At 41.8% G+C, this 26485-nt stretch overlaps 1 protein-coding gene across 1 annotated transcript; it reads right to left on the reverse strand.

Moving 5' to 3' along the window:
* Positions 1–1273: 1273 nt before the first annotated feature.
* On the reverse strand, positions 1274–26152 carry Sh2d1b (SH2 domain containing 1B). Its single transcript, XM_036203013.1, has 4 exons — positions 25975–26152; positions 6737–6800; positions 3955–4117; positions 1274–2082 (listed from the first exon to the last, which is right to left on the reverse strand). The coding sequence occupies exons 1-4, from the start codon at positions 26106–26108 to the stop codon at positions 2045–2047; spliced, it is 399 nt and encodes a 132-aa protein (XP_036058906.1). The 5' UTR covers positions 26109–26152; the 3' UTR covers positions 1274–2044.
* Positions 26153–26485: the final 333 nt, after the last annotated feature.

Raw genomic sequence — 26485 nt, forward strand, 5'->3', positions numbered from 1 at the left:
ATGTGGCTATGGGCTCTCTCTGTTCCTGGTTCCTCCTTTGGCCTCTGAGTATCTTGGTTCCCATGGGCTCTCTGTTTCCTCTCTCTTCCCTTCCACCCCCTCCCCCATGGCCCATCAGTCTGCTGACCCGGTTCAGCCTGGACCCTTCCGGATGACTTTGGCTGTTGTCCCCCCCCATATCTACAATAAAGCCTTCTCCTTAACCATCACCTTGGAGCAGTCATGTGCTCATTCTCATTCACTGGGAAGCCCAGGCTGACCTCCAATTCTCCACCACCACCACCCCCCAAGTGACTAGGATTTCAGATGTATACCACCACACTTGACTTCTAACCAGGCCTTAATTTTATTTATTTATTCATTTCTTTATTGCTTTATGTATTTATTTATTTATTTATCTATTTATTTATTTATTTATTTATTTATTTAATATATGCTGGTGATTGAACCAAGGCCTTGCACATACTAAGCAAGTGTTCTACTGCTGAGCTACATGTCCAGCTTGGTTTAACATTTTTGAACTAGCAGAAAAATTCAAGAGGCCTTAAAGTCGGCTCATCCAATCCTTCAGACAAAAATGCTTTCAGTCCATAATTCCTATGTGCAGGGAGGGCATATCTCTGTGCATCATGTTTCCATAAGCGGGGGAGGGGAGGCCACATCTATGCTCTGATGGCACTTAGAACGTAGGCAGGAATAGAACCACCCATGCAAGAACATCTTTAAAATAGCCACACATTGGTACAATGGAATTGTACAATGAACTTATAGCATTTACACACAAAAAATCGACAGTCCTGAAGGTCATTATGTTAAGTGAAATTTATCAGATTCAGAAGGGGACAAACCACATTTTTCTTATATGTAAAATCAAGATTTAAATGTGTGTGTGTGTATACACACACACACACACACACACACACACACACATATATGGAGGACATGAAAGTTCAGAAATTGGATGATGAGATGGGAGGAAGAACAGAGAAGGCAATGGAATATGGGCAGAAGGGATTCTCTTTGGGGACAGGAGGGCCCCAGCAAGGAAGGAAGGACAGGGGCAGTACAAAGGAAGGTCAAGAAAGAAGAAAGTATTGGCCACACATGATCACTTGTGCCTGTAATCCCAGCGCTGAGGAGGTTTGAGTTTGAGGCTGGCTTGAGGATAGACTGAGATTCTGCCTAAAAAAAAGAGAGAGAGAGAGAGAGAGAGAGAGAGAGAGAGAGAGAGAGAGAGAGAAACAACAACACACAAAAACCTCAGAGTATAATGGTTTATAGGTACAAAAAGGTTGAAATGAAACCCACTTCTCTGTATGCTAACCAAAAAATAAAATATTTTTATCACATTTATCAGAAGGCAGAGCTGGTAAAGTGATTGCTGCACATATAGAATTAGGAAAACCTGTGGCCATAGGAATGTCTGGCAGAAAGCCAACCTTAGAAAGAAGAGATGGGACTAGCCCAAACTGAAGGGGAAGGGAACATGGATGGGCCACAGCCCTCATCAGGACCAAGACCTGCACAGGTGGAGGACATGTTTGCTTCTTCAGCATCCTTAGACCTTGATTCCTCTGCTCAGACCCCAGCTCCACCTGGGACAACCAGGCTCAAGAGAGGGTCCAGGTTAGTGTGTATCAACCACTCAACCACACTAGAGAGGGTGTGTTGTCCAAAGTCACAGACTGCTGAGTATTCTCTCCTCTCTATGAAGCTGTCCTTCTCATGGTCCTTAGATGCCATCAACCAGGGTCCAGTGGCAGTGCCTCTGACCAGTCAGAAGACTGGATTCTGGCTGTCCAATTCCAAGACAGGAGAGTGACAGGTCAGTGGTGGCTTTGGAGCTTCTTGTGAGTGTGCCAGAAGGCAGGCGTGCAGAAAGTGACTTCTCCGAGGCTGCAGTAGAGAAGATCCCACTACCCAGATCAGGAGGGTCTCAGAGGTCCGCTAGAAATTGGCATTTTAGATAAACACTTGCAGTGGTGGTGGCAGTTGAGAGCTCCACCATCTCTCCTTTAGCTCATTTTGTCCTATGTCCTTGTCCTCAAGGCAAGATATCCACATAGTCCTTGTCAGTGTTCTCTGGGGGAAAGCAAAGGACAGCCATGAGACACCACACCCAGACATCCCACCAGCCAGCCCGACTCAAGGAAACACCAGGCAAAAAGCAGTGCCGATGCCACATCCAAGAGACGTCTTCAAAGGCTGCAGTGACATAGGAACTTCCTTGGCCAAATAGGTTTTTTTGTTTTTGATAAATAGAGCCTTAGTCTCTAGTACTCAATGTCTGCCTTCACCAGTGGCAATTCCATGCCTTCCTCAGAGCAGCTCTTGTTCTAAGGAGGCAAGAGGAAGGGAAGGAAGAACTTAGGCAATTTGAAACCATTTTCCATTTGGTAGCTGAGTACCTGGAGCACACTCTACTGGGTCTGACTATTGGTGTGGTCAGACCCATGCCCAGTTCTTGGGAAAGACCTCTTCCAAGCTCCTTCTCTTCTAGGGATTTGGTAGCATTTTGTTACAGCTTAGACAATACTATTACCACCCCAGCCACCCCCAGCAACTCATCTTGGTTTGCACAAGCATCTGACTTGGACACATTTGTGTTTTCTTCCCCTTAGCACATTGTGTGTCAGTGTAATTGCATGCTTGTATGCGTGTATGCAGGTGAGTGTGCACATGGGTGCCTGTGTGTGTGGCCAGAGGTTAGCCTTACATGTTGTTCTTCAGGTTCTGTCTACCTTATTAGGGTCTTCCTCTGGCTTGGGGCTCACCAGGTCTGATGGTCAGGGAGCCCCCATGGATCTACCTGTCTCTGCCTCTTCAGCATTGGGATTACAAGCACGTGCCACCATGTCCAGATTTTCAAAACCATCCTTTCTAGGGATCTAACTCAGGGCCTCCCACAAGCAAGGCAAACACTTTACCAACTGGGCTATTTCTTGAGCATTTTTTATACTTCCTAATTCCGTAAATTTTGGTAGAAAAGAACAGTGGGTCTATACCTGTGGCTGGACCTACAGAAAATGATCAGATTATAAGGGCCACACAATCCCCTGAATGGTGATAAATGGGTATAAACAACAATAGGGGGCAGGTTTTTATCTTAATCATTAACATGCCACTCTTCATCTTTGTAGAGAAATGGGAAGCTTACCAGGGCAGCTTAAAGGGCAACCTTGCTCAGACAGAATAGCGTGGCTATGGATGCTCCTGGGCTCCCTGAGAACTCGTGCCTTCTCACCGTTTTCCCTAGTTAGCTGATCTGCTTTCATCACCATGGCCACCCACAGACAGCTGCAATCCCTCTCACACAGAATAAAACCACACACTGCATCATGAGAAACTGGGTGGGACCATAAACGTCTCTGAGTGTCTGTGTGTGTCTGTGTTTAATTCAAAATTCACCACAATGGCCAGATACTGAAGCTGAGGGTAAGCCGTAACATGATCTGAGAGTTCCGTGAATAGACTTTCCTCACACATACTGACACCCATGAGTCTCAATGGCTTCATACCTTTAGGGATATATATGAAATTAATTTGTCCCTGATCATCTTATAAATGAATGCTTGTCAAAGATGGAGCAAAGCATAACAGGGTAAGCCTTGGTGGGTGATTTGACATGATTTTTTTTTTTTCAGGGAAAACCTGTTCATATGTGCATTTATTCCCGTGAGTGGACTGCACGTGGTCACAGAATGAACTCCAAATCAGCTTTTCACTCAGGCCTTTTCCTCTCCTTCCTGGCTGTCCTAGCATAGGCAACTCTATGCCTTGGCCACACGAAGGGGCTAGAAGATGCTGTGTCTCAGTGCAGTAGAAATTGCACCTGTCAGGATGAAGCTCTTTAGAGTAATGTCCTAGAACAAGTCCTCCATCGCCACTCTGCAGAGTAGACCCTGGGGGATGTCGAATCCAGGGTCCCTTCTGACCCTTTGTCAGGGCTCTTACCATAAACATTCGGCTCTGATTTCACTCCTCTCCCTCTCTGGCAGAAGCTGTTTCTCATTATTGGGTTTGAAAGGTGAACCACCAGTCCTTGACCTGGCTTTTCATATCTGGAGACTAATTCCTCCAGGTTTGGAAAGATCTGTCTTGGAACACCTTCCGCCGTCTGCAACGACATTAAATAAACGGTCGCTCTCCATTGCGCAACTGTGGGAAAAACATGACAGTTCTTGCAACAGTGGTTTTTAGGGCTGCGTCTGAGAGCTGAGGAGCGGAAAGGACGAGGCTAGCCGCTCAGGCCCAGTGTTCCCCCCCACTGCCTGCCGTAGAGGTTCCTCATTCTGAAGAGGAACCTTGGGCCCCAGCTGCTCTTTATAAAGGGGACTTCTACTTTAAAGATCCTCAGTCACTGTTTAAGTGGCAAGTTGTCTGGGGTGCTTCTTACTGCAGCTCCACTGGGGTTCCCTGTCAGACTGTGCCGGGCTGTCAAGTTAGGGGGACTCAAGAGAGAAAATGCAAAAATTGTTGACCTGTAAGATGCGTGTGGACTCTCCACAGGGCGCAGATAAGAGAAACAAGTCCCAGTTTATACTGAGAGTAGGATGTCAATGTGACTTAGTGCAATCGTGGACTTGTTTTCTGGTTAGCAACTGGAAAGAAAAGAAAATTCCTCTTTTCTGATAGGACTTTACAGAAGGAATTTAAAAACAAAGAGTTTTCTTCCCCTGCTCTTTGAATGTGGTTTTCTTGGTCATCACCATGGTGGTCCTATAGCCCTAGCATGGGCCAACAGCTATGGCTGGAAGGTGGCTTTTTGAACTGCATGCTTCACCTCCAGGGTAGAGATGTGAATGCTTGGCGTGCATTTCCTTAATGGGGTCGCTTCAGCTCCAAGCATCACCTGCTGCAGGACTGTAATGCAAAGCCTTCCTTCAGCCAAATGCTTCTCTGGATCTGAGTTATGTGCCACATGGAGAGCTCCCTGTTTTGTTCATAAAATTGAACAAAAGGGACAAAACAGGTTCTGGGGGGACCATCCAGAATTCCCCACTGCATACAAAAGGAAAAATGGGTTTCAAAATAGTCTGCTTTACAGAAGGCATTTTATTTCGAGATAATTTCAGACAGACAGAGATGAATTGGAAAAATAGTAACATTAAAATTCCCATAAATTCTCCACTTACGTTCTATATAATAATATTTTATTTGTTTGCTTTCTTATTCTCTCTAAAATGTATACGCTTATATATATTTGAATATACATATGTATAGATATGTATTTTGTTTGTTTGTTTGTTTGGAACTGAGGACCGAACCCAGGGCTTTGTGCTTGCTAGGCCAGTGCTCTACCACTGAGCTAAATCCCCAACCCCTTGTTCTAATTTTGAAACAAGGTTTCAAGTAGCCCAAGCTGGCCTCAAGTGCACTATATACGTGAGGATGACTTTGAACTTCTGAACCCCCTGCTTCTTTCTACCTCTTAAGTGCTAGGATTACAGGCATGAGCCACCATAACCAGTTTACATATGTATATCCTTTTTTAAAAAACTGTTTTCAGGGCTGACCGTTTGGTATTCAATAGTCAGTTGGTGTGATTTTCCTGGCAGAGGACCATTTCTCCCACTCTAAGCATCTTTTAGTTGCCTGTCTTTCTTTAAGTAGGGTTGAGGCCTCATGAGCTTTCCCCTGTCCACATTCACAAGTCTGGTGGTGTCAGCCATGTTCAAGTCGTGTTAGGCAGCCAGGTTAGTGGAAAGTTAATGAATACAAGTGACATTATGCAGTCTGAGTGGGTTATATTTATGTATTTAGGTGTGTGTGTGTGTGTGTGTGTGTGTGTGTGTGTGTGTGTGTGTGTAAGAGAGCCTGAAGGGAGGAAAGGGCATGGACCATGATACAATTATTATAACCTCAAAGAAATATTCAAAAACATCTGAGGAGTTAAGTTGAAGGCATGATATTTCTTTAATTCTAAGTACTTCAGTAGCCCAAAAGGCAAAGACATTGCACAATCATGTTATAATGATGAAAATGAGAAAATTAACTTTCATGAAGTACTAGTTACTAATCTTGTTTGAATTTTGAAACTAATTCAAATTTTACCAATTGCCTCAAGGATGTCCTCCACAGCAAAAGAAAAAATAGATGCTTTAGTATTTTAGGGATCGTTGTATGTTCTAATCTCTTTCGGATATTCACAGTTACATGAGCATATTGAAGATGTTTTTCAAAATGTATTTTAAGGTCTTATGTTGGTAATTAAGAATTCCATTACATTTGTTATACTTACTTCTTAAAGAATATAACTAAATTCAAAAGAAGCAAAGAGATTTCTCTGTTGAGTGCACAGGAAACCAAGAAAACTAAAGGAGTCCCGAAAACTTCCAGCTATTAAATGGCTCCTGTTCTGTTTTCCGGCAGCTGTGGACATGTTTGACTTTGGACCCTTGGAGCTTGTGTCCACCCGCCCTTCCCACTCCCATCTTCAGATGTTAGTATTACAACAGTTTTCAATGGAGTCCAGGTCCATGTGTTTGACATTTACAGGGGCGGGCTTAGCTGCCTCCACAGTTTGAAGGAACAGCCAGGGTTACTAAAACATGGAATTCAACTCTAGTACTGGCCTCTTTCCCTCAGAGAAAAGTCAAGCTCACTGCTTATCAAACTTGAGGTGGCACTCCTGTTTTTGAAATCCTCCATGTGGTCACATCAAAGATTCAGGAGATGACCCCAGCTTTCCCCTAATCCCCACACTGGTTGTGTCCCAGTCCTTATGTCCTCTTACCTGTATTTTGTAATATCCATGTTTCTCTCTGAAGATTCGGTAGGTGTAGACCAACTTTTTAAACCTATAGGAAAATGACTCTGTGAATCATAATGTTCTTATATAGAAATCTCCACAGTGGCTGTCTTTATAGTTTAGACACAATGTGTTTTTCAGTCTTAGATCCCAAGAGAAAACGACCATTTTACCAGACTCTCTCATCTCAGTTTGAAAGAAAAAGGAGTTTTGAAACACAGAACCTCTTGGAGATGATGGAGTGTGAACTCTACCCGAGAGGATGAGGGCAAAGAATTGAAGGTCCTTGCTTACAACTTGACCTTTGTCAGGAAGTACAACTATTTCATAACCAGAATTCCACACGACCTGTTCTATCATTTTTCATCTCTTTCTCAACCTCACTGAGTCCACCATTCCTTGACCCATGGACTTCCCAATCCATCAATTTTTCCTCTTCACTCTTTTCACTTACACACTTTCAACTTCTTCCTTGACTGCTCTGGTTAATTTTTTTGTCACCTGGACACAAACTGGGGTCATCTGAAAAGAGGAAACCTCAACTGAGAAAATGCTTTTATCAGATTGGCCTGTATGAAAGTCTATGGGGCCTTTCCTTGATTAATGATGGATGTAGGAGGGCAGACCCATTATGAGTTGTGCCATCCCTGGGCAGGTCCTATCAAGTATGAAAAAGACAGCTGAAATTGATTTAAAAACACAAAGGAGAAACATTATTATTCCTTTTCTGATGACAGAAGACACTCATTTAGGATAGTCATCCATCTTGGTGCTGACTAGCTTGTCTCTCTGCTGCTAGTCCCTGGAAGATAAGTTCCCAGTAACCCTGACTCAGAGACCCCTACCTCAAAATGTACATCCTCGGTGACCATCTGGTTCTGATGTGACTAACTGATTTTTTGGCTTCCATAGCCTGCTTGTACAGAAACTCAAGGTCTTCTTGGGGTTTCACCTTTAAAACCCTCCCCTCTCTCCCCTTCTCATGGCAATCTCAAGTTTGGCGCAGAAATTGTTATCTTGCCAGCCATTTTAATGAATGTAACTAAGTATAATCCAGATCAAGCCTGTGGTCTTTTCCCAGGAGTCTCAAACTCCATAATATTTTTATTTCTCTGACTTATGCTGATATATATTTTATAAAAATTCTTTAAAGTTCCAAGGGTGTATTCTTTTATTCCAAGAATGATTTTGTCTCAATATTTAAAATAGCATTACAAAGTGACTTCTTCTAGTATTTACCATTGTAGGAGAAGTTCATTTCACTGTGATTCCCTAGACGGGGGAAGGTGGGCTACTTTAGAGTCATGCATGCATCATTATCAAGTCAGGGTGAAATATTCTGAATCTTGATAATCTGAAGTAAGTCTCTCCTAGCCACAAATTACCACACACACACACACACACACACACACACACACACACACGCACGCGCACGCATGCACGCATGCACGCATGCACACACGCACACGCACACGTGCACTCATCACTAATAACCATTGTTTTTCCATATCCCATGTGAATTCACTGCTCTATGCATGAATATACCAGATGTTATGGTTAAAAAAAAAAAAGGGTTAAAGATTTAGCTCAGTGGTAGAGAGCTTGCCTAGCAAGCACAAGGCCCTGGGTTCGATCCTCAGCTCTAAAAAAAAAGAAAAAAGAAAAAAAAGAAAGAAAGAAAGAAAAAGGGGGGGCTGGAGAGATGACTCAGTGGTTAAGAGCACTGGCTGCTCTTCTAGAGGTCCTGAGTTCAATTCCCAGCAACCACATGGTGGCTTACAACCACTTATAATGAGATCTGGTGCCCTCTTCTGGCCTGCAGGGACACATGCAGGTAGAATACTGTATGCATAATAAATAAACAAATAAATCTTTTTTTTTTTTTAAAAAAAAAAAAAAAAGGTAGCTGAACGTGAGCCTAAGGAGCAAGTCAGAAAGCAGCTTTCTTCCATGTTTCCTGCCTCTGCTCCTGCTTGGGTTCACGCCCTGAATTCCCTCAGTGATGGACTGAGATCTGAACATGTAAGCCAAAGAAACTATTTTCTCCCAAAGTTGCTTTTGGTCATGGTATTTGACACTGCAGTAAAAAACAAACTAATACATTTATCCTGCTTAGATTACTTACCCATCATTATCATCATTTCCTTTAATTACTCAAGTGATATACATATGTATGTATATCATATGTACATATGTATATATATGTATAATATGATTTATGTGAATGTTAAGGAAGTATAGCCTAATTCAATGGTTTGATTTACAAACTTCAATTTTATGATTTCTTTGGTTTACGTAGTATGAAAATAATATGTGTCAGTAGAAATTACAGTTCAGATCTTGAGATTTTAATCAATACACTATTTCCATCTTGTACCAGGCTTTTTCTTTTGGGCCACCAACCAGCTTCCAAATCACGACACAGAGACTTCTTATTAGATATGAATGCTCGGCCTTATCTTATGCCTTCCCACTAGCTCTCATAACTTAACCTGTTTCTCTTCATCTATGCTTTGCCTCAGGGCTTTTTAACCTTTGTTTTCGTCTATAGATCTTACTTTCACTGCTTCTTGTGTCTGGCTGACTAGCAGCTGCCTGGCTTCTGGCCCTGGGCATGTCCCTTTCTTTCTCCCTCATTCTCCTCTCCTCTCTCTTCTCCTTGAGCCTAGATTTCTCCTCCTGTTTATTCTCTCTGCCTGCCAGCCCCACCTATGCCTCTATTGCCTAGCTATAGGCTCTTCAGCTTTTTATTAGACCAATCAGATGCCTTAGGCAGGCAAGGTGAAACAAATACAACACATCTTTACATAACTAAACAAATGCAACACAAACAAACGTAACAACCCTTACATCATTCATTAAACAAATGCAGCATAAGCAAATGTAACACATCTTTACCTAGTTAAAATAATAGTTTACAACATTTCCCCCTTTTGTCTAAATAAAAAGGTAACTTCAACATAGTAACACTTTATACAATAAGAACAATTACCAAGTAAAAATTACCTTTGCAATATCCAGTCCATTTTTATTTGGCAAATCCAGAAAAAAAAATACTCCATTATTTATCCTATCTTAGTGAGTCCAAAGTTTTGTAGTTTTTCATAACTATGGAAAACTGTAACTATAAATATCTAGTCTTCAACTTCATTAAAGACTCCAGAAGGATATAATACTACCTGAATAAATAGGAAGGGCAGTGTAAGTCACTTCTAAAACTATAGAAACGACAGTCATCTGACTGCCTGGACAGTCACCCACAGTTCCTCTATAATGTTGGGGCATTCATCTTCAGTCTACAGGCCTAGAATATCTGGCAGACTCTTCTATGAAGCAGGAATTTTAAAGGACTGTCCCACCTAGTCTTGGCAAATTTCATCAGTCACTTTCCTGTGTGTCCTGCAGAATGTCTGGCAGACTTTTCTATGAAGCAGGAGTTTTGAAGGACTATCCTGCTTTATTTTGACAAAGTTCAGCAATCTTTTTCCTTTGTGTTCTGCTTGTCCAGTTTGCACAGCAGACTGTCAGCAATCGAGGTGAAACATTGGGCAAGTTTCTTGCCCAAATGGCTAGCTTTGCCACATTGAAAGCAAACTCCATATGGAGGTTCTTTGATGCCCACCATTCATTTATGAAGTGTATTGGTGCTGTCAGGAGCAGATTTGTCTCACTGTCATGAAAAGCCTTAGGTTATTAAACATCTTAAATGCCATATTTTATAGGCCTTTGACGTGTTTGATGATCACCTATCTATCTAAAAATATATCTCTGTATGATCTTGAAAACATACCTAACATGACTACAACTTTGATTATAGATGACAAATAACCTGCATTTCTTAATTATACATTACATTTTAAAATAAGCTGCATAAGCACAATACCTTAAACAAGATTAGAAACATATATACAGTATAACAAAAATAACTTTAAATTTGTATCAATATACCAATGTAAAATATTTGAGTTTCATAGTAGTGTAGACCAAGCTGGCCCAGAACTCAACAGAGATTCCCCCATCTCTGTTACACAAAGTCTGAGATTAAAGTCATGTGCCACCATGACCAGCTTCTGTGGTGATAGTTTATTTGTGCTAAAATGTGGTGATATTTTATTTGTATGTTAATAAATAAAGTTTGCCTGGAGATCAGAGGTAATAGCAAGCCATTAACACGAAAGTCAGGCAGTGGTAGCACACACCCTTAATCTGATCACTTGGCAGGCAGGATCTCTGTGTGTTCTAGGCCATACTAGGGAACAGAGCCAAGCATGGTGACACAAGCCTTTAATTCTAGTACCAACCATAGAGATCTGGAGGTCTGTACAGACAGGCAGTGACAAGGAAGTGAGGTAGCTGGGCTAAGAGCCAATGAGAAGGCAGAACAGCAAGGCAATAAAGGCTGAGGTTAGACAGGAAGCAGCCCCTTTTTGGTAGCTGCAGAGCTGGAGAGGTAAAGTAGGTGGCTCTCACTATTTCCCTGGTCTCTAAGGCTTTCACCCCTATATTTGGCTCCATGTTTCTTATTTAATAAGACTATTTAGAAATTTGCCTACAAGCTTCACTCAAACTCTTTTTTTTGTTTGCTTATTTGTTTGTTTGTTTGTTTTCAAGACAGGGTTTCTCTGTGCTGGAACTTGCTCAGTAGACCAGGCTGGCCTAGAACTCCGAGATCACCTGCCTCTGCCTCCTGCCCAACTCACTCAAATTCTTAATGGTTCCAGGGAATCAATTATTTTCCTGTGTTTCTCAGAAACAATTTTCTTTCTTGCCTTTTCTTCTTAAACCCACCCTCTCCCTTTTTTAAAAAAAAATTTATGTGTTTGTGTGTATGTTTGTGCACCACATGCCTGTCTGGTGCCTAAGGTGGCCAGTGCTCCCAATTGTTGAGTGGAGGGAGAAAGACTATTTTTTTAAGGTGAGAGACTTTATAGGTTTTACTTTCCAATTACATGTTATTTTCATCAGAGTAATATATGCATGCAGTTTAAAAGGTCAAGTGCGTGTGTCCATCTCTCAGTGAAGTAATCACCAGTGAGAAACAGCAGACGACGGGAGCACTCAGGGGAGAACCCTAGTCTTCTAGCACATGCTCACCACTGTCCCTTCCCAGACAGTGCAACGCCCATCGCTGCCACACCTACTGCTGCCACACCTACCACTGCCAAGCTTGTATCGATGCCATGCTTGCACACATCAAAGCCTGCAACTCAAATACTCTGCCATCATCACTGTGGACAAAGCTGTGTATTTGGCTCTCCAAAGCAAGTTCCTATTTTCCCTTTTCAAGGACACAGCTCCAGTCATTCTCTGACGTCACTACTAAGAGCCTGTGTGGTCCTTGTATAAACTGTGAGTCAGATCATGTCATTCCTCCGCACAACAGAGTCTAAGTTTAGAATAGTCAGGCCAATTTTAGAGATGCAAAAGTTTGGAGTGTCGGGAGGAAAGTCCTGTCTCCACAGCTCTAAGGCTTCTTACAACGCTGATGAGGAGTTGGTTCCAAAGAGGTGTGTGCAAGATGGCTTGATAGACAGCTCTGCCATAGCAGATTAGTGAGGAAAGAGACCACAAGTAGCATCATTTCCATGTGGAAACACATAAACTTGGATCTCTGCTCCATACTTGAACAACTCCATTTTGGAAAAAAAATAAAATAAAATAAGTAAAGAAGCTTTGGAGAAATAACTACAAATGAACATCTTAATAACCTCAAAGTAAAAAAGACATTTTTAATTGTAAAAATTTCAAGCGACAAAACAGAGTAATGTGTTTTTGTTTGTTTAATTAAAGCTTCTATTTATCAAAATACACTGTTAACAAAGTGAAAATGTCCAGAGACTGAGAGAGTCAATCACAGCACTAATGTATAATGAGGATACTAAGACAAAAGAAATGTCAGTGAACACAGGAAAGATGACGGTTCATTTCGATACTGGCTAGAAAAATGCATAGTAAGCAACAGAGATGTCTCATCTCACATGAGACTGGCAGAGCTTGAAGAATTTACCAATTACTGCAGGGTATAATACCTTTGAGAACAATTTGATAAAATTTAGTAAAATTAGAAAAATGTGTATTTTATGAGATAGCAATATTGAAACAAAGCAGATAACGCCAACATTTTATCATTTATTAAGAAGTAAAGATTTAGAGAAACCCTGTCTTGAAAAAAATCAAAACAAAGCAAAAAAAAAAAAGTAAAGATTGGTGGTCCTTCACATTTAGTTCATTTAAAATACTTAACAGGGTGAGGCATGGTGGCACATGCCTTTCTTTAATCCCAGCACTCAGGAGGCAGAGGCAGGTGGAGTTCTGTGAATTCGAGGCCAGCCTGGTCTACAAAGTAAGTTCCAGGACAACCAGGGCTGTTACACAGAGAAAAATCTGTCTTGAAAAAAAAAACAAAACAAAACTTAAAAGAGGACTTAAAAGGGAGAGATGCCTCAACAGTTAAGAGCGGCTGATGCTCTTACAGAGGACCCAGGTTCAGTTCCCAGCACACAAAGTAGCTCACAATCATATGTTGTTCAGGTTCAGGGGGTCTGATCTTTTCTGTTCTCTGTGGGCACCAGGCACATTCCTGGTGCACAGATACACGTGCAGGCAAAAACTCAAACACTAAAAAAAAGTGCATCTTTAAGGTAAAATAAAATGTTAATAATTCATGAATATAAAGCCAAGTGAAAGCATTCAGTAATAAATTACATAATTATTTCTAATGTGATTAAATTAAATTATTATTACAATAACTACAAAATAGGGGTTAGGAAGGTGGCCCCGTGGTTAAAGCACTGGCCACGCAAGTGTGAGGACTGGAGTTCAGATCTTCAAAAACCCATGAAATGCCGGTGGTTGTGGCAGACCTGTCTTTTCGGCCTCAGAAGGTACACCCAGGAGATCCCCAGAGTAAGCTGGCTGGTAAGTGAAGGGCTCTAACAAGCCCAAACATGGTGCTTCCTTGTGCTAAGCCCCTAGATTCCCTTATTTGACCACTTCCCCATTCCTGAGACTGTCCACCAAGGTTAGACTAGCTACTAACATTCCTTATTTGGCTACACTGACCAACAGAGTCAATCAGAACTTACCAGCTTACCCTGGCACAGGCTTCCCCTTTTTTGCTCCTGTTAGGCCTGTGGTTTCTGTTTCTGCCTGATTCAGATTCCACCACTTGTCTATCTCTCTTGCTTCATCAATGATCTCTTGGTGTTGGAAACAGGGGTCTGGGTGTGATCTGCTCCCAACAGTGCAGCAGTCCCTTCATTAAAACTAGCTTTATCTTTCTGCTCTGGGTTCAACTGAGAGAATCCACCTCTGAGAATAAGGTGAAAGAGCAATCCCCAAGGATGCCCTACACCAACCTCAGGCTTCCATGTGCTTCATAAATGCCTACACATCCCGCCCCCTCAACACACACACACACACACACACACACACATGCACATGCACACAGAGACAGAGAGAACATTCTTCAAAATGATTTAAAACTCCATAAACCTAATATGTCCCTTTTAATTATAAAAGAAAATGGCTTTATTCAAATGCAAATTTTAACACAAACACTAAGGAGGACAGAAGAACAGATGGAGGGAGGGAAGGTCAAGGAAGGCAGGAATGCTGAGAAGAGGGAGGAAGAGGAGGTGCATCAGTGGCTTCAATGTCCACTGAGAATTTGCCTTTGTGTAGATTTTCAGCTATTGAGTAGACTGTCAGCCACTGAAAAGGTCTTTTACCTGTCTGTGGAATGATAATGCAGGATCCCTCCCCCCAAATTTTCTTGTTTATTCATCTTTAATAATCCTGCCACATCTTCTTCAACTTTGGGAAGACCGTCCATGAACTGAGGCATAAATCTAATTAATCTTAACAGTAAAAACCTGTAGTCAAATATCGGGGTAGTAACTTGAAAGATCAGAGAAGCAGAGCAGCCAGCTACCAGAAACTTCTTACCTCTATGAAATCTCAGACTGAATGAGGCGATCCTGTCTCTATGAATCCTCAGACTGAATGGGCTGGCAAGATCCTGTCTTCACCTGCCTTATATTCCTGTCTCCATCTCCCTAGTGCTGGGATCAAAGGCTTGAGCCTCCCAAGTGCTGGGATTAAAGGCAGTCACCACCACTGCCAGGCTCTGTTTCTCTTTAAGACTGATTCAATCTCGTGTAGCCTAGGGTGGCCTCTGAACTCCTGATCTTCCTGCTTCCTCCTCCCAAGTGCTGGGATTAAAGGTGTGTGCATCACAGCCTGGCCTCTATGGTTAACTAGTAGCTCTGCCCTCTGATCTCCAGGCAAACTTCATTTGTTAGAATACAAACAAAATATCATACAACAATGACATATTGAACTTTACAGGGATCAATATTTTTGTATTGAAAGCAAGTTACAAAAGAAAGAAAGAAAGAGAGAGAGAGAGAGAGAAAGAGAGAGAGAGAGAGAGAGAGAAGGGAGGGAGGGAGGGAGGGACAAGTTACAGGTTTTGCTGCATAATCCTCTAGTGATCTTGATGGGAGCCTTCTAGATTCCAGGCATTTCCTGACTGTTCCAATCTTTATATAAACTCAAAAACAAGACATTTTAAAATATGCAAAGAACTAAGCCCTGAGTAATCATAATTTTTCTCACCAACCTTTTGACATTCTGTATTTAGACAGCAAAGGTATGCTTTCATTTATTTATTTTGTTTGTTTGTTTGACTGAATACCCTTCTTCTATTTTTGTGTATATTGTTTGTATACATGTCTACCTTTGGCTGAGCCTCATCAGAAGCACCAATTTCACTTGCCAAGGCCATAACACAAACCCAATATCCCATCTATGGAAGAAATGTCTGTCTGTACTAAGCCCCCTAAAGGAATAAACTATGTGTAGTGTTGATTCTCACATCCTTATTTTACTTGGGTCTTTGACTAGCACAAAATCTTGGAGTATAGATGAATTATTGCAATTTTATTAAAAATTACTGTACTTATAGTTACAGTTTCACACTTACATTTTCTTTTTTAGATTAAATAATCAAAGATGACCAAGCAAAAATGCTTTCTTTATATATGTATGTATATATGCATCCATTCAAAAAATTCTTTATGGGTTGGGGATTTAGCTCAGAGCACTTGTCTAGCAAGTGCAAGGCCCTGGGTTTGGTCCTCAGCTCTGGAAAAAAAAATAAAATAAATAAAAAATAAAAAAATAGGGCTGGGGCTGGAGAGATGGCTCAGAGGTTAAGAGCACTGACTGCTCTTCTAGAGGTCCTGAGTTCAATTCCCAGCAACCACATGGTGGCTCACAACCATCTGTGATGAGATCTGGTACCCTCATCTGGCCTGCAAACATACATGCTGTATACATAATAAATAAATAAATCTTTTAAAAAAAAATAGGGCTGGAGAGATGGCTCAGAGGTTAAGAGCACTGGCTGGTCTTCCAGAGGTTCTGAGTTCAATTCCCAGCACCCACATGGTGGCTCACAACCATCTATAATAAGACCTGGTGTCCTGTTCTGGCCTGCAAGGATATGTGTAAACAGAACACTGTATACATAATAAATAAATAAATCTTAAAAAATAAAAAAAAATTCTTTACAGTAATGTAGTCAATACCAGTTTGCTTTAATCTGATATAAATATCAGAAAACAGCCATGATTTTTGCCTCAATGATTATGCCAGATTTCTTTCTCATAATAAAGTCCAGATGGGCCATAGTCATCTTCATGTCCTATAATATATGATGGTGGTTGGGTACCTTAATGCCATTTGTTGATTGAACCACATCACATTACTTCCATTTTTACTTTCCTAACTTCGGATGGCTTAGACTCTTTCAGGGGTCTCCCCTGGCCTTGCTGTGTTAATATGGAACTCTTTTCAGTCTATTCCACAGATAGCATCCTAAATAATACTTTACAATTATCAATGGGATATAGAGGTGAAAACTCAGAGCTGGGAGAAGGAAGAAAGCCAGAGAAGAGGAGAGATGGGAAGGGCCAGAAAGAGTGTGGGTGACAAACCCCAAGCAAGGAGAGGTAAAAACCAGAACAAGGGAGTGCAAGTAAGATCAACAAAAGAAACCCAGCTCAGTGGGTAGAATGCTCGCCTGAGGCCCTGAGTTCTGTTTACATAAGCTCAGGGTGCTGGTCTGCCTGTGATTCTGGTACTTGGAAGGCCAAGGCAGGAGTATTGCCATGAATTTGATGTCAGTCTAAGCTAGAGTGTGAGACTCCCTGAATAAATAAATAAATGGATAGATAGATAGATAGATAGATAGATAAACAAACAAATAAGCAAGTTCCACAGACACAAGCAGTATACACACCCATACACACATATACAGGAGTCTGATAATCTGAGTTACAGTGAGCACATACCCAGAACGTAAGTAAGCACAGATAGAAAGATGGTAGATGATTGATTGATAGATAGATAGATAGATAGATAGATGATGGATGGATGGATGGATGGATGGATGGATAGATAGATGATAGATGGATGGATGGATGGATGGGTGGATGGATGGATGGGTGGATGGATGGACTTACAGATAGATATCAAACCACATTGTTTAAAGCCCTCCCTGATTCTTACTATTTTTTAAAATAAAAGTAGAAGGTCCTTATAGTAGCCAAGGACCTACACAATCCATAAATCGAACCTCACTTTTTGCCCTTTTCTATGCTCCAGATACACCACCCTTCTTATTGTGCTCTAAACACATCCACAAGTTCTCAAATCAGAACTGTAAGTTTTTTCCCTCACACACCAGATTGACTTCCTTCTCCATTTCATCTGCGCATCAGATTTCAGGTGTTCAGAGAGGTCCCCAAACCACTAGTCACCTTCCATTTCCCCCTTGTACTTCATATACACTTTTAACCGTATTATAATTGTTACAATCGTTATTTGTTTATTTGAGACAGTGTCTTACTATGTTGCTCTGGATGACCTGTAACTTACTGTGTAGACTAGGCTGGCTTCAAACTGATATAGAGATCTACCTGTCTCTGTCTCCCAAGTCCCACATCCCAGGATTAAAGGTGTGCACCACCACACCCAGCAACTTCAACCTTTATTTTTCTCTGTACTCCTGTCTTGGGAAGTTGGAATAGAGCTCATCCACCAGTCTTTCCGACAACCAATCCCCATCCTGAGGCTATTGTGGTGATATGGTTCCCCCAATATACTGTGCACCCTAATAAACTTATCTGAGGTCAGAGAACAGAACAGCCGCCAGACAGCTATAGAAGCCAGAAAATGGTGTCACACATAGCTTTAATCCTAGCATTCCAAAGGCAGAGATCCAGATGGATCTCTGTGAGTTCAAAGCCACACTGGAAACAGCCAGGCCTGGTAACAAGAGCCTTTAATCCCAGGAAGTGATGGCAAGAAGCAGAAAGGTATATAAGGTGTGAGGAACAGGAACTAGTTAAGCTTTTAGGCTTTTGAGCAGCAGTTCAGCTGAGATCCATTTGGATGAGGATTCAGAGGCTTCCAGTCTGAGGAAACAGGATCAGCTGAGGAAATGGCAAGGTGATGTGGCTGTGGCTTGTTCTGCTTCTCTGATCTTCCAGCATTCACCCCAATATCTGGCTCCCGGGTTTGTTTTTAATAAGACCTTCTAACAATTCGTGCTACAGACCATCTTGGAATCATTTGTTAACATATAAAAGCCATTCATCACCCCCCACAGAGATCCAACTTTTTATTATAAATCAAAACATCATACCTCCCTACCTCTAATTCTCCATTTTCTCTGCTAAGTCATATTATTGAACTTGTGATTAAAATAGTTGTGCTAAATGGTGAACCTGCAGCCTGGTACATAGTGAATGCTCAATACAAGATGCCTCCTTTTTGTGGCTTACAGCAGTATTTTTAAATAAATACAAGTATTTGTGGTAAGTACTAAAAATACATCAATTAGAACTTCTGCTTCCAGCCAAGATGAAATAATGGGACCACATTTATGATCCCTTCTCCTCAAAAAGCGCCACCCCCAAACTAGGAAAGGGTCCATGGAATTGCAGCCTTTAAACACTGGCTATTTCAGGACACTGATCCCCCAGAGAATGGAAGGAAAAGCAGGCTTGCTACATTGGTTTCGGCTGGAAGGCATGTTTCCTGTGGCCTGGCAAGGACCATGGTGACTCAGTGTGGGGGTGTCTAACAGTTCTTCTAATGCAAAGAGGAACTGGAACTAAGCAAAGTCCAAGGTGACCAGAGTTTATGATCTGAAAGCAGTTCTCTTCCTCATTGAACAGGGGAGAACTGTGGTGATTGTTTGTGTTCTGACAAATGAAATTTGCCTGAAGATCAGAGGGCAGAGCTAGCCACTAGTTAACCATAAAGGCCAGGTAGTGGTGGCACATACCTTTAATCCCAGCACTTGGGAGGAGGAAGCAGGAAGATCAGGAGTTCAAGGCCACCCTGGACTACAAGAGATTGATCCAGATTAAAAGAGAAACAGAGTCAGGTGGCAGAAGCTCACACCAGGGAGGTGGAGACAGGAATATGAGGTGGGGGGAGACAGGAGCAGCCTCCCTTTTTGGTCTGAGGATTCAGTAAAGGTAAGAAGTCTCTTTAGTGGCAGGCTCCTTTACTTTTAACTCTGATCTTTCAGCATTTACACCGATACTTGACTCCAGTTTTTATTAAGACCAATTAGAATTTGTGGAACAGAGAACTACTTGTATATCCATCAGTGGGCTATGCAGAAAGACAGCCCACCCCTACCCGGTAGGGGAACAGAACAGAAGTCACTCTGGAACCAAAGCTATTCTTGGTTCTAGTAAACCCTCAAAAGGTAAGACCATTTCCAAATAACTTAGTGCCTCTTAGTACAAAGTTCAAGAATATTTGTGGGAATGCTGAATGTTGACACTAAAAGGTAAAATTCATTGTGTCTGGCACCTCATCAAAAATTTCCAGGCACAAATAAATACAGGAAATAAAATCAACAATGAGAAGAAGTAAACCAGCAGTAAAAAGTTAATCAATAGAAATAGACTCAGGAATGATAGGTAATAGGAGAAGACAAGGATAATAACACAATTTTATTCCAGAAGTCTAAGACTCTGGAGGAAAGATGGAAATTTAAAGTGTGGATAATACCTCACAAAAAGCAGTGAGATAAAAGTCCACTGAGTCCAAAAGGAAGAATGTACTAGATAGGTTTAGCAGCAGAATAAATATCACAGAAGAGAAGAAACTTGAGTACAAAGAAAATTAAAGAGAAAAAAAAAAAACATTTGTAATGCTGGACCCTCTTGGCTTCACTTGTTTTGAACTGTTTCACTGCAGCGTGGGCTAGCCTTGGGAAATGTCACTTGTTGCTGAATCATGAAGTGCTATGTGTAGATCTCATCTGATTCATGCACAGTTCGTTCATGAGTATTTTGTCCCAGTCCTGTGGTCAATGTCATGGAAAATCACGTTTGTAGTCTAGCCTTTTCGTTTTCTTTTAACCAAGCTTCAAAATGTCAGTGGAAGGAAATGAAACCTATTATAGGACCCAATGATGTCAAACGATTGTGAACTATATTTTTCCATGCTGTGTTGGGGAAACCCTGGAGAAGCCAAGGTAATAAGCCATGTTTTGAGTCCCATCATTTAGATTGGAACGTGTGTCAGTGTAAGCTGGTGCTGTATTAATTTGTTGATGTGCATGGCAAAATTCAAATGTCTAGACTTTTATGAAAGGCAAATTTTCAAATGTGTGAGTACAACAAAACTGTCAATTGTTCCAAATTACATTTAATCCAACAAATAAAATGCAAAATAAGAAATTAGAAATAACCTAGATGTTTGACTATATATAAATTACAATAATTCTAATCAGCAAAATGCTACTCAGTCATGAGGGGATGATAGTGCCAGCTTTGCTGGGCTGGGGAGATGGCTCAGTCAGTAAAGTGCTTCTGCACAAGCATGAGGAAGTGAGTTCAGATCCTCAGCACCCAGGTGAAAGCCGAGCATGGTGTGCTGTGTCTATATTCCCAGCACTGAGGAAGAGAAAACTAGAGGATCACTGGAGATGGCTGGCAAGCTAGTCTGGCCAAATCAGTAAGCTCCAGGATCAATGAATGAGATATCCTGCCTCAAAAACTAAGATGGAGAGCCATTGAGGAAGATGCTTGACATTGACCTCTGGCCTCCACAAATACACATATATGCATATGTATGTGTGTACCATCTCCATACTAACACGTGAACACACACACACACACACACACACACACACACACACATACGTACAGAGAAAATCTAGCTAAAAATTATCATGTATAGAGAGCCATTTGTTACATATACAATTGCAATATGTGCACGGCAAAGTTTGCTGATATATGTGCTGAAAAGTGACTTCTAAATGTAGAGGGAAATGATTTCTGCTTTTGTTTTGTTTTTATATTTGTTCATGGCTCTTTGTGTTCTTTCTTTTCTTTTCTCTTTTCTTTCTTTCATTGTTGTCTCTTTCTCTCCTCACCCCTTTTCTTTCTTTCTTTCTTTCTTTCTTTCTCTCTCTCTCTCTCTCTCTCTCTCTCTCTCTCTCTCTCTCTCTTTCTTTCTTTCTCTTTCTTTCTTTTTTTCTTGTCCTTATGACAGGATCTCACACTATATTCCAAACTGATCTAAAACTCACTGAGTAGCTCAGGCTGGCCCAAAACTCATGACAATCTTCCTACCCCAACCTCCTACATACTGGGAACATGGGAAAGAGTCACTATGCCTAGCTTTAAATTTTATTGTGAGAATTATTTTAGTAGTAGTCATTGTATTTTGGTACTATGATTGCACTCAGAGCCTTGTGCATGCTAGACGAATTCTTTACCAGTGAACTACACCCAGCACTTTGGTTTTTCTAAAAGGCATTTACAAATGTCTTATGCACAATATAGACTGTTCAGCTTATTGCTTTTCTTTCTGAACTCTTTCCAAAAGTCTGGAAGTTGCAACTCTGATGAGAGAAAGTCATTGTCCCAATCCTCTCAATACAGACAGCACCTGCAGCTTCTCAATGGCTACAGAAAGTCTACCCTTCCCTTGATGGATTCTTTCCATGAGTGAATCCTTTTTGCCCCCTAATATCTACCCTATCTGGACTCTGTAAGTTGCAAAGGTTTCAATTTCCTCACTTTCACAAAGTCACACTACACAGACATTTCACACATGGAGGTTTTCTAGCTCGTATGTGTTTGGGTGGTCAGATGCGGCTTCCTGTTCATGAGTACGGTAGCTCTCTAGTCAAGCTGCTAAATAGAGGTTCTCTAGGCTTTCCACCCTTTTCATTATTTCCTCCTGTCCTCCTCATCTTCTTACTTTTTTAATTTATTTTTTAACAGGATGTTATATAGCTCAGGCTAGCCTCGACTTATTGTGTAGCCAAATCTGGCCTTGAACTGCAGATCTTCTTGCCTCCCCCTCTCAAGGGCTGAAATTGATTCCAGGCATACATTACCATGTCTGGCTAGATGGTCCTTCCTTCCTCCCTCCCTCTGTCCCTCTCTCCCTCCCTTTCTCCCTCCCTCCCTCCCTTCCTCCCTTCCTTCCTTCCTTCCTTCCTTTTACTTTTTGGAATTTTGAGACAGAGCCTCACGCTATAGACCAAATTAGCAATCCAAATTGCTAGGTTAACAAGCATGAGTACTTCATGCTTTCCTTGGTTGGCTCTGTGACCACTTAGAAGTCCATATAGTACAGCAAAGAAGGAGTTTGTCTCTGGCAAGTGGGATGGCAAGATTCTGGATATGAGGGCACAACCAAGGTTCAGGTTCCCTGCTTGGGAACTTTATAACATAGTTCTGAGGTAACTACCCTGGACGTATTTCAAGGGCCCTGGGGACATTAGTAAAGTCAAGATGAGGGATATTATATCAACAGTTGGATGGTGCATACTTGTAGTCACAACATTTAAGAGGTGGAGACAGGTCAATTTCTGTGATTTTGAGACCAGTCTGAGCTATATAGTGAATTCAAAGCCAGCCTGGACTTTGTGAAACCCAGTCTCAAGAGACAAAAACTAGTAACAAATAAGAGCAGTTGTTTTTTCCCCTCCTAAAATAGGGATGACATTAGTTACTACAAGGATCTTTGCAAAGGGACATTTCCTCCAGTACTCGTCTCTGTGCTCCAGGGCTTAGGCCCATGCTTGGAACCTAAAGAAATTCAGTATAGGCTTTGCTGAATGAGTAAAAGAAGGTCCTGTTCTAGTCATCCTCCAAGACTCAGTATCAACGTGAGACTTTCTGCTTCTACTGGATCAGTCATTCTGTGCTATCAGCTCCCACAGTGCACCATGAGGCTCTAATCATCACAGCCCTGGCATGCACCATAGGATCCACTTACTTCCTAATTTCCTCTACTATGCTCTGGCCTGTGTTGAAGGCATCAGCTGAGGATCTAGCACAGTGCTTGGCCTATGAGAGACTCTAAATAATGATGATAATAAGCTTTCATCAAGTCTATGATGAGGTCACTAGGGTCATTTGACTTATACTTTATGTCTGAGCACACATGACATCTCATCTGCTCTTCTGTGACATAGGTGAGGACATGAGATGTCCTTCTGTGACCTGGGCAGCAAGAGGGTGATGCTTGATATCTGAAGGTGCTCAGCAAATATTTATTCATTTATTCCTTTCTCATTTGACTTGTCTTTTTAAACAAGCCTAAGTGACATTTGCTTTAGATGAACATATGAGCTGGGTTGACACACCTCAGGGAAGCTGAGAATAAATGTCAAGTTTAAAGAGAATCACAATGTAGACCATGTACCCTGGGATACTGGCCAAGATCTGTCCAGTCTCAAGGATGTCACTTGCATTTTTTTCTATTGCCATGTACTCCACCATAATAAGCTCTTACCATCTCCCATCCAAAGGTGCAATGGTGTAACACTAATTTTAGTACTTTTGAGGAACTTACCTGACTCCCCTTTGAAGGCAGGAGTGATTATGCTATATTGTTAAAAATAAGTTTATGATTACCGTAAGAGCTGAGTTATTCTGTTTCCTAACCCATGACTTTGACTTGTTTTTGAGAATACCCCAACCCTCCCTGACCCTCCTTGACCCTTCCCTGAACCTTTCCAAATCATGGTGACCATGCTCACCATCATCATGCTAATCACATGATATTTTTGACCTGGAAGCACCACCCCTAATGATGCTTCCTGTAACTGCCAGGCCTACCTATGACCTGCCCCTGAGGGCCTAGATGGGAGCCCTTAAGGCCCAAGATCTGGATATGCTGGCTCTCTTGGTTCCTTGTGATCCTGTATGCTGGATGATAGACCGAGCAGAGTTCTCCAGAGAACACTGCTGGACTGCACTTCACCTCTCCCGGATCCTGTAACCAACCCCTTTACTGGCTGTTAGTTACCCCAAAATAAACCTCCTTTTTCACTAAATGGAGTTGCCTTAATAAATCCTCTGATAGTTTTGTTTTCAGTTTTTAGTGGGTTTTTTTTTTTTTTGGTTTGTTTTTTGTTTGTTTGTTTGTTTTTGTTTTTGTATTTCCTTATTGCCCTATAATCTTTCTTCTGTAAAACTATTCATGATTTTGCTCCTTAAAGGGGCCCAAGAAATGGATTCATGGCTGCTCTCTTTAACCTGACTTAGGAGGCAATCACTAGCCAGCTCTTGGGTGTATCCCAATTAAAAAAAAATCAAGCTTGCTTTAAATTTGGCTCAAATTGTGGTAGTGGTCTTATTCTCCACGTTGGGAATTAACACTTTCTTCTTATCAATTTGAAGTTCCAGATCCCAGCACTTGCCACTCATCTGCTCAAGATGGCCCCAGTTCTGGTGAAGGCCACCTTGGCTGTATCACATAGTGGCAGATGACATCATGCAGAAGGAGAGATCACATGGAAAGCCAGTAAACCAGAACAGGGATCAGCAGAAGAGCCAGTCTTCTTCTTCTTCTTCCTCTTCCTCTTCCTCTTCTTCTTCTTCTTCTTCTTCTTCTTCTTCTTCTTCTTCTTCTTCTTCTTCTAACTACCCACTTAGGAAGAACTAACCCAGAGTCCCCCAAGATCTTTCCGAGGGTAATAGCTCCAATACCTATAGTCTCCCTTTGTTCCATCTCTTAACATCAATACATTGGGACCATGCCTCTGACACACGAAACCACAGATGGACACACCAAAAACAAACAAACACCTGAATATCACTTTTAGCTTAAAAAGCTAAGATTGACTTAATGTTCTCTCTCTCACACACACACCCATTTGTCTAGGCACCATTTAAAGAAACAAAGATCTCTGTGTAACAATTAGTAATGACAATCACCTTTCCTTCTTACTTTCTCCAAAACTCCAAGAAGCACGAGAGTCCTCTCCTACAGTGACAGTTCTTTGTTCACCCAGACTTCAGTCAAGCTCCTAAACACCCTAGGCCCACCAGTGCATTTCCCTACACAATTCAGCTTTATCAAAGACTCCTGCTCCACTAATATCTGAGCACCCCTAGTATCTCATCAGATTCTTCTGTCAGCCACCATCACTCAGATTGTATCTAATCACAGTGGCCTTGACTCAGCTAAAATCCTGGGATCCTTTTAGCTAGCATTTCCCTTCTCTCTGATGTTTCCTCCTAGTGCTTTTCCATGTACTGACCCCCATCCTGCTCCTTGCTAGGATTTCCTACCTGTTCATACCAAATTCAGAGTTTCGCCCTACTATCTCTCCCCGCCTGAAGTTGCCATTGCGATGATCACAACACTTGTCAAGAGGGCCCTTGACAAAGTCCTCCTCAATGTCTGTAACAGACGTGATAAAGGATTTGGTGTTTCTCTCTTTCTTCATCTAGAAAATGACAATAACGTCTGCTTGCCTCAAAAGGCCACAAAAGGCATAAAAAGAAACAAAGAAATGCAGCCTACAAAATCCTCTACCAACCTGACAAAGTATGAAATATTAGCACTTTAAATATTGCAAGTGAATGACGCCAAATAGCCTTTCAGGCAGAAATATTATAAAGGGCCCCTACCCTTCTCCACATCAAATAGAGACATATCATTTTCCTTCCCCACCATCCCCACTGCTACTGTCGTGGTCTGCTCATGTGGTATCCACCACTGGAAAGGAAAGGCAGGCAGAAGAGCTGGGTAGGCACATCTTTCTAGTCTCTCCTGGCCATGCCTGGATCTTTAGCATTGCAAAGTAGAATGAGATACAACTCCCTCAGTATATGGCTGCCATCAATCAGGGTTCAACTCATGATGACAAGGTTACTCACGAGACACAGAGGCACAGGACTCCTGGCATGGACTCGCTGTCTCTTATCAGAAAGTTGCCATCCAGGCCTCCCTTGAGGAGCAGGGTTTCACACTCTCTCTTGGTCAGCTGGCCATGGTAGTAAGGCAGATCCATGGAGGGCTAAGTTATGCTTTAGCTGCCCTGGCAACCTGAGATCAAGTCCCAGGCCAGGTGGTGGCTCTGAAGAAGAAAGTGGAGAGAGTAGAGAAAGGGAAATGTCCTTTCTTCCCGTGTTGTCCAAACAAGACGAGGATGGCTCTGTGGGTTCAGTCAGCTTTACAAGACTCAGGAAATGAGAAGGGAGGGGTGACGAAGTGACCAAGACATTTCAGCCTAGGGGTGGCTGGCTTAAATATGACTCACAGAAGCGGTGAGCGTCTTCCAGCTCAGCACTGTGTGTGGCTGCAGCAGCAATGCTAGATTCAAGCCCCCTGGTCCAGGTTACAGTGTGTCTCCCCCCCCCCCCCCCCAGTTTTCATCCCTTCTGGCTA

This window comes from Onychomys torridus, chromosome 11 (assembly GCF_903995425.1).
Source record: "Onychomys torridus chromosome 11, mOncTor1.1, whole genome shotgun sequence".
NCBI classification, from domain to species: Eukaryota; Metazoa; Chordata; class Mammalia; order Rodentia; family Cricetidae; genus Onychomys; species Onychomys torridus.

Coding starts and splice junctions, on each gene's coding strand:
- Sh2d1b (XM_036203013.1), bottom strand. CDS start 26,108: ATGGATCTGCCTTACTACCATGGCCAGCTGACCAAGAGAGAGTGTGAA. Junction 6,801..25,974: donor GTCCTGTGCCTCTGTGTCTC/GTGAGTAACCTT, acceptor ATTTTCCTATAG/GTTTAAAAAGTTGGTCTACA. Junction 2,083..3,954: donor ATCAGAGCCGAATGTTTATG/GTAAGAGCCCTG, acceptor GCTTTCCCCCAG/AGAACACTGACAAGGACTAT.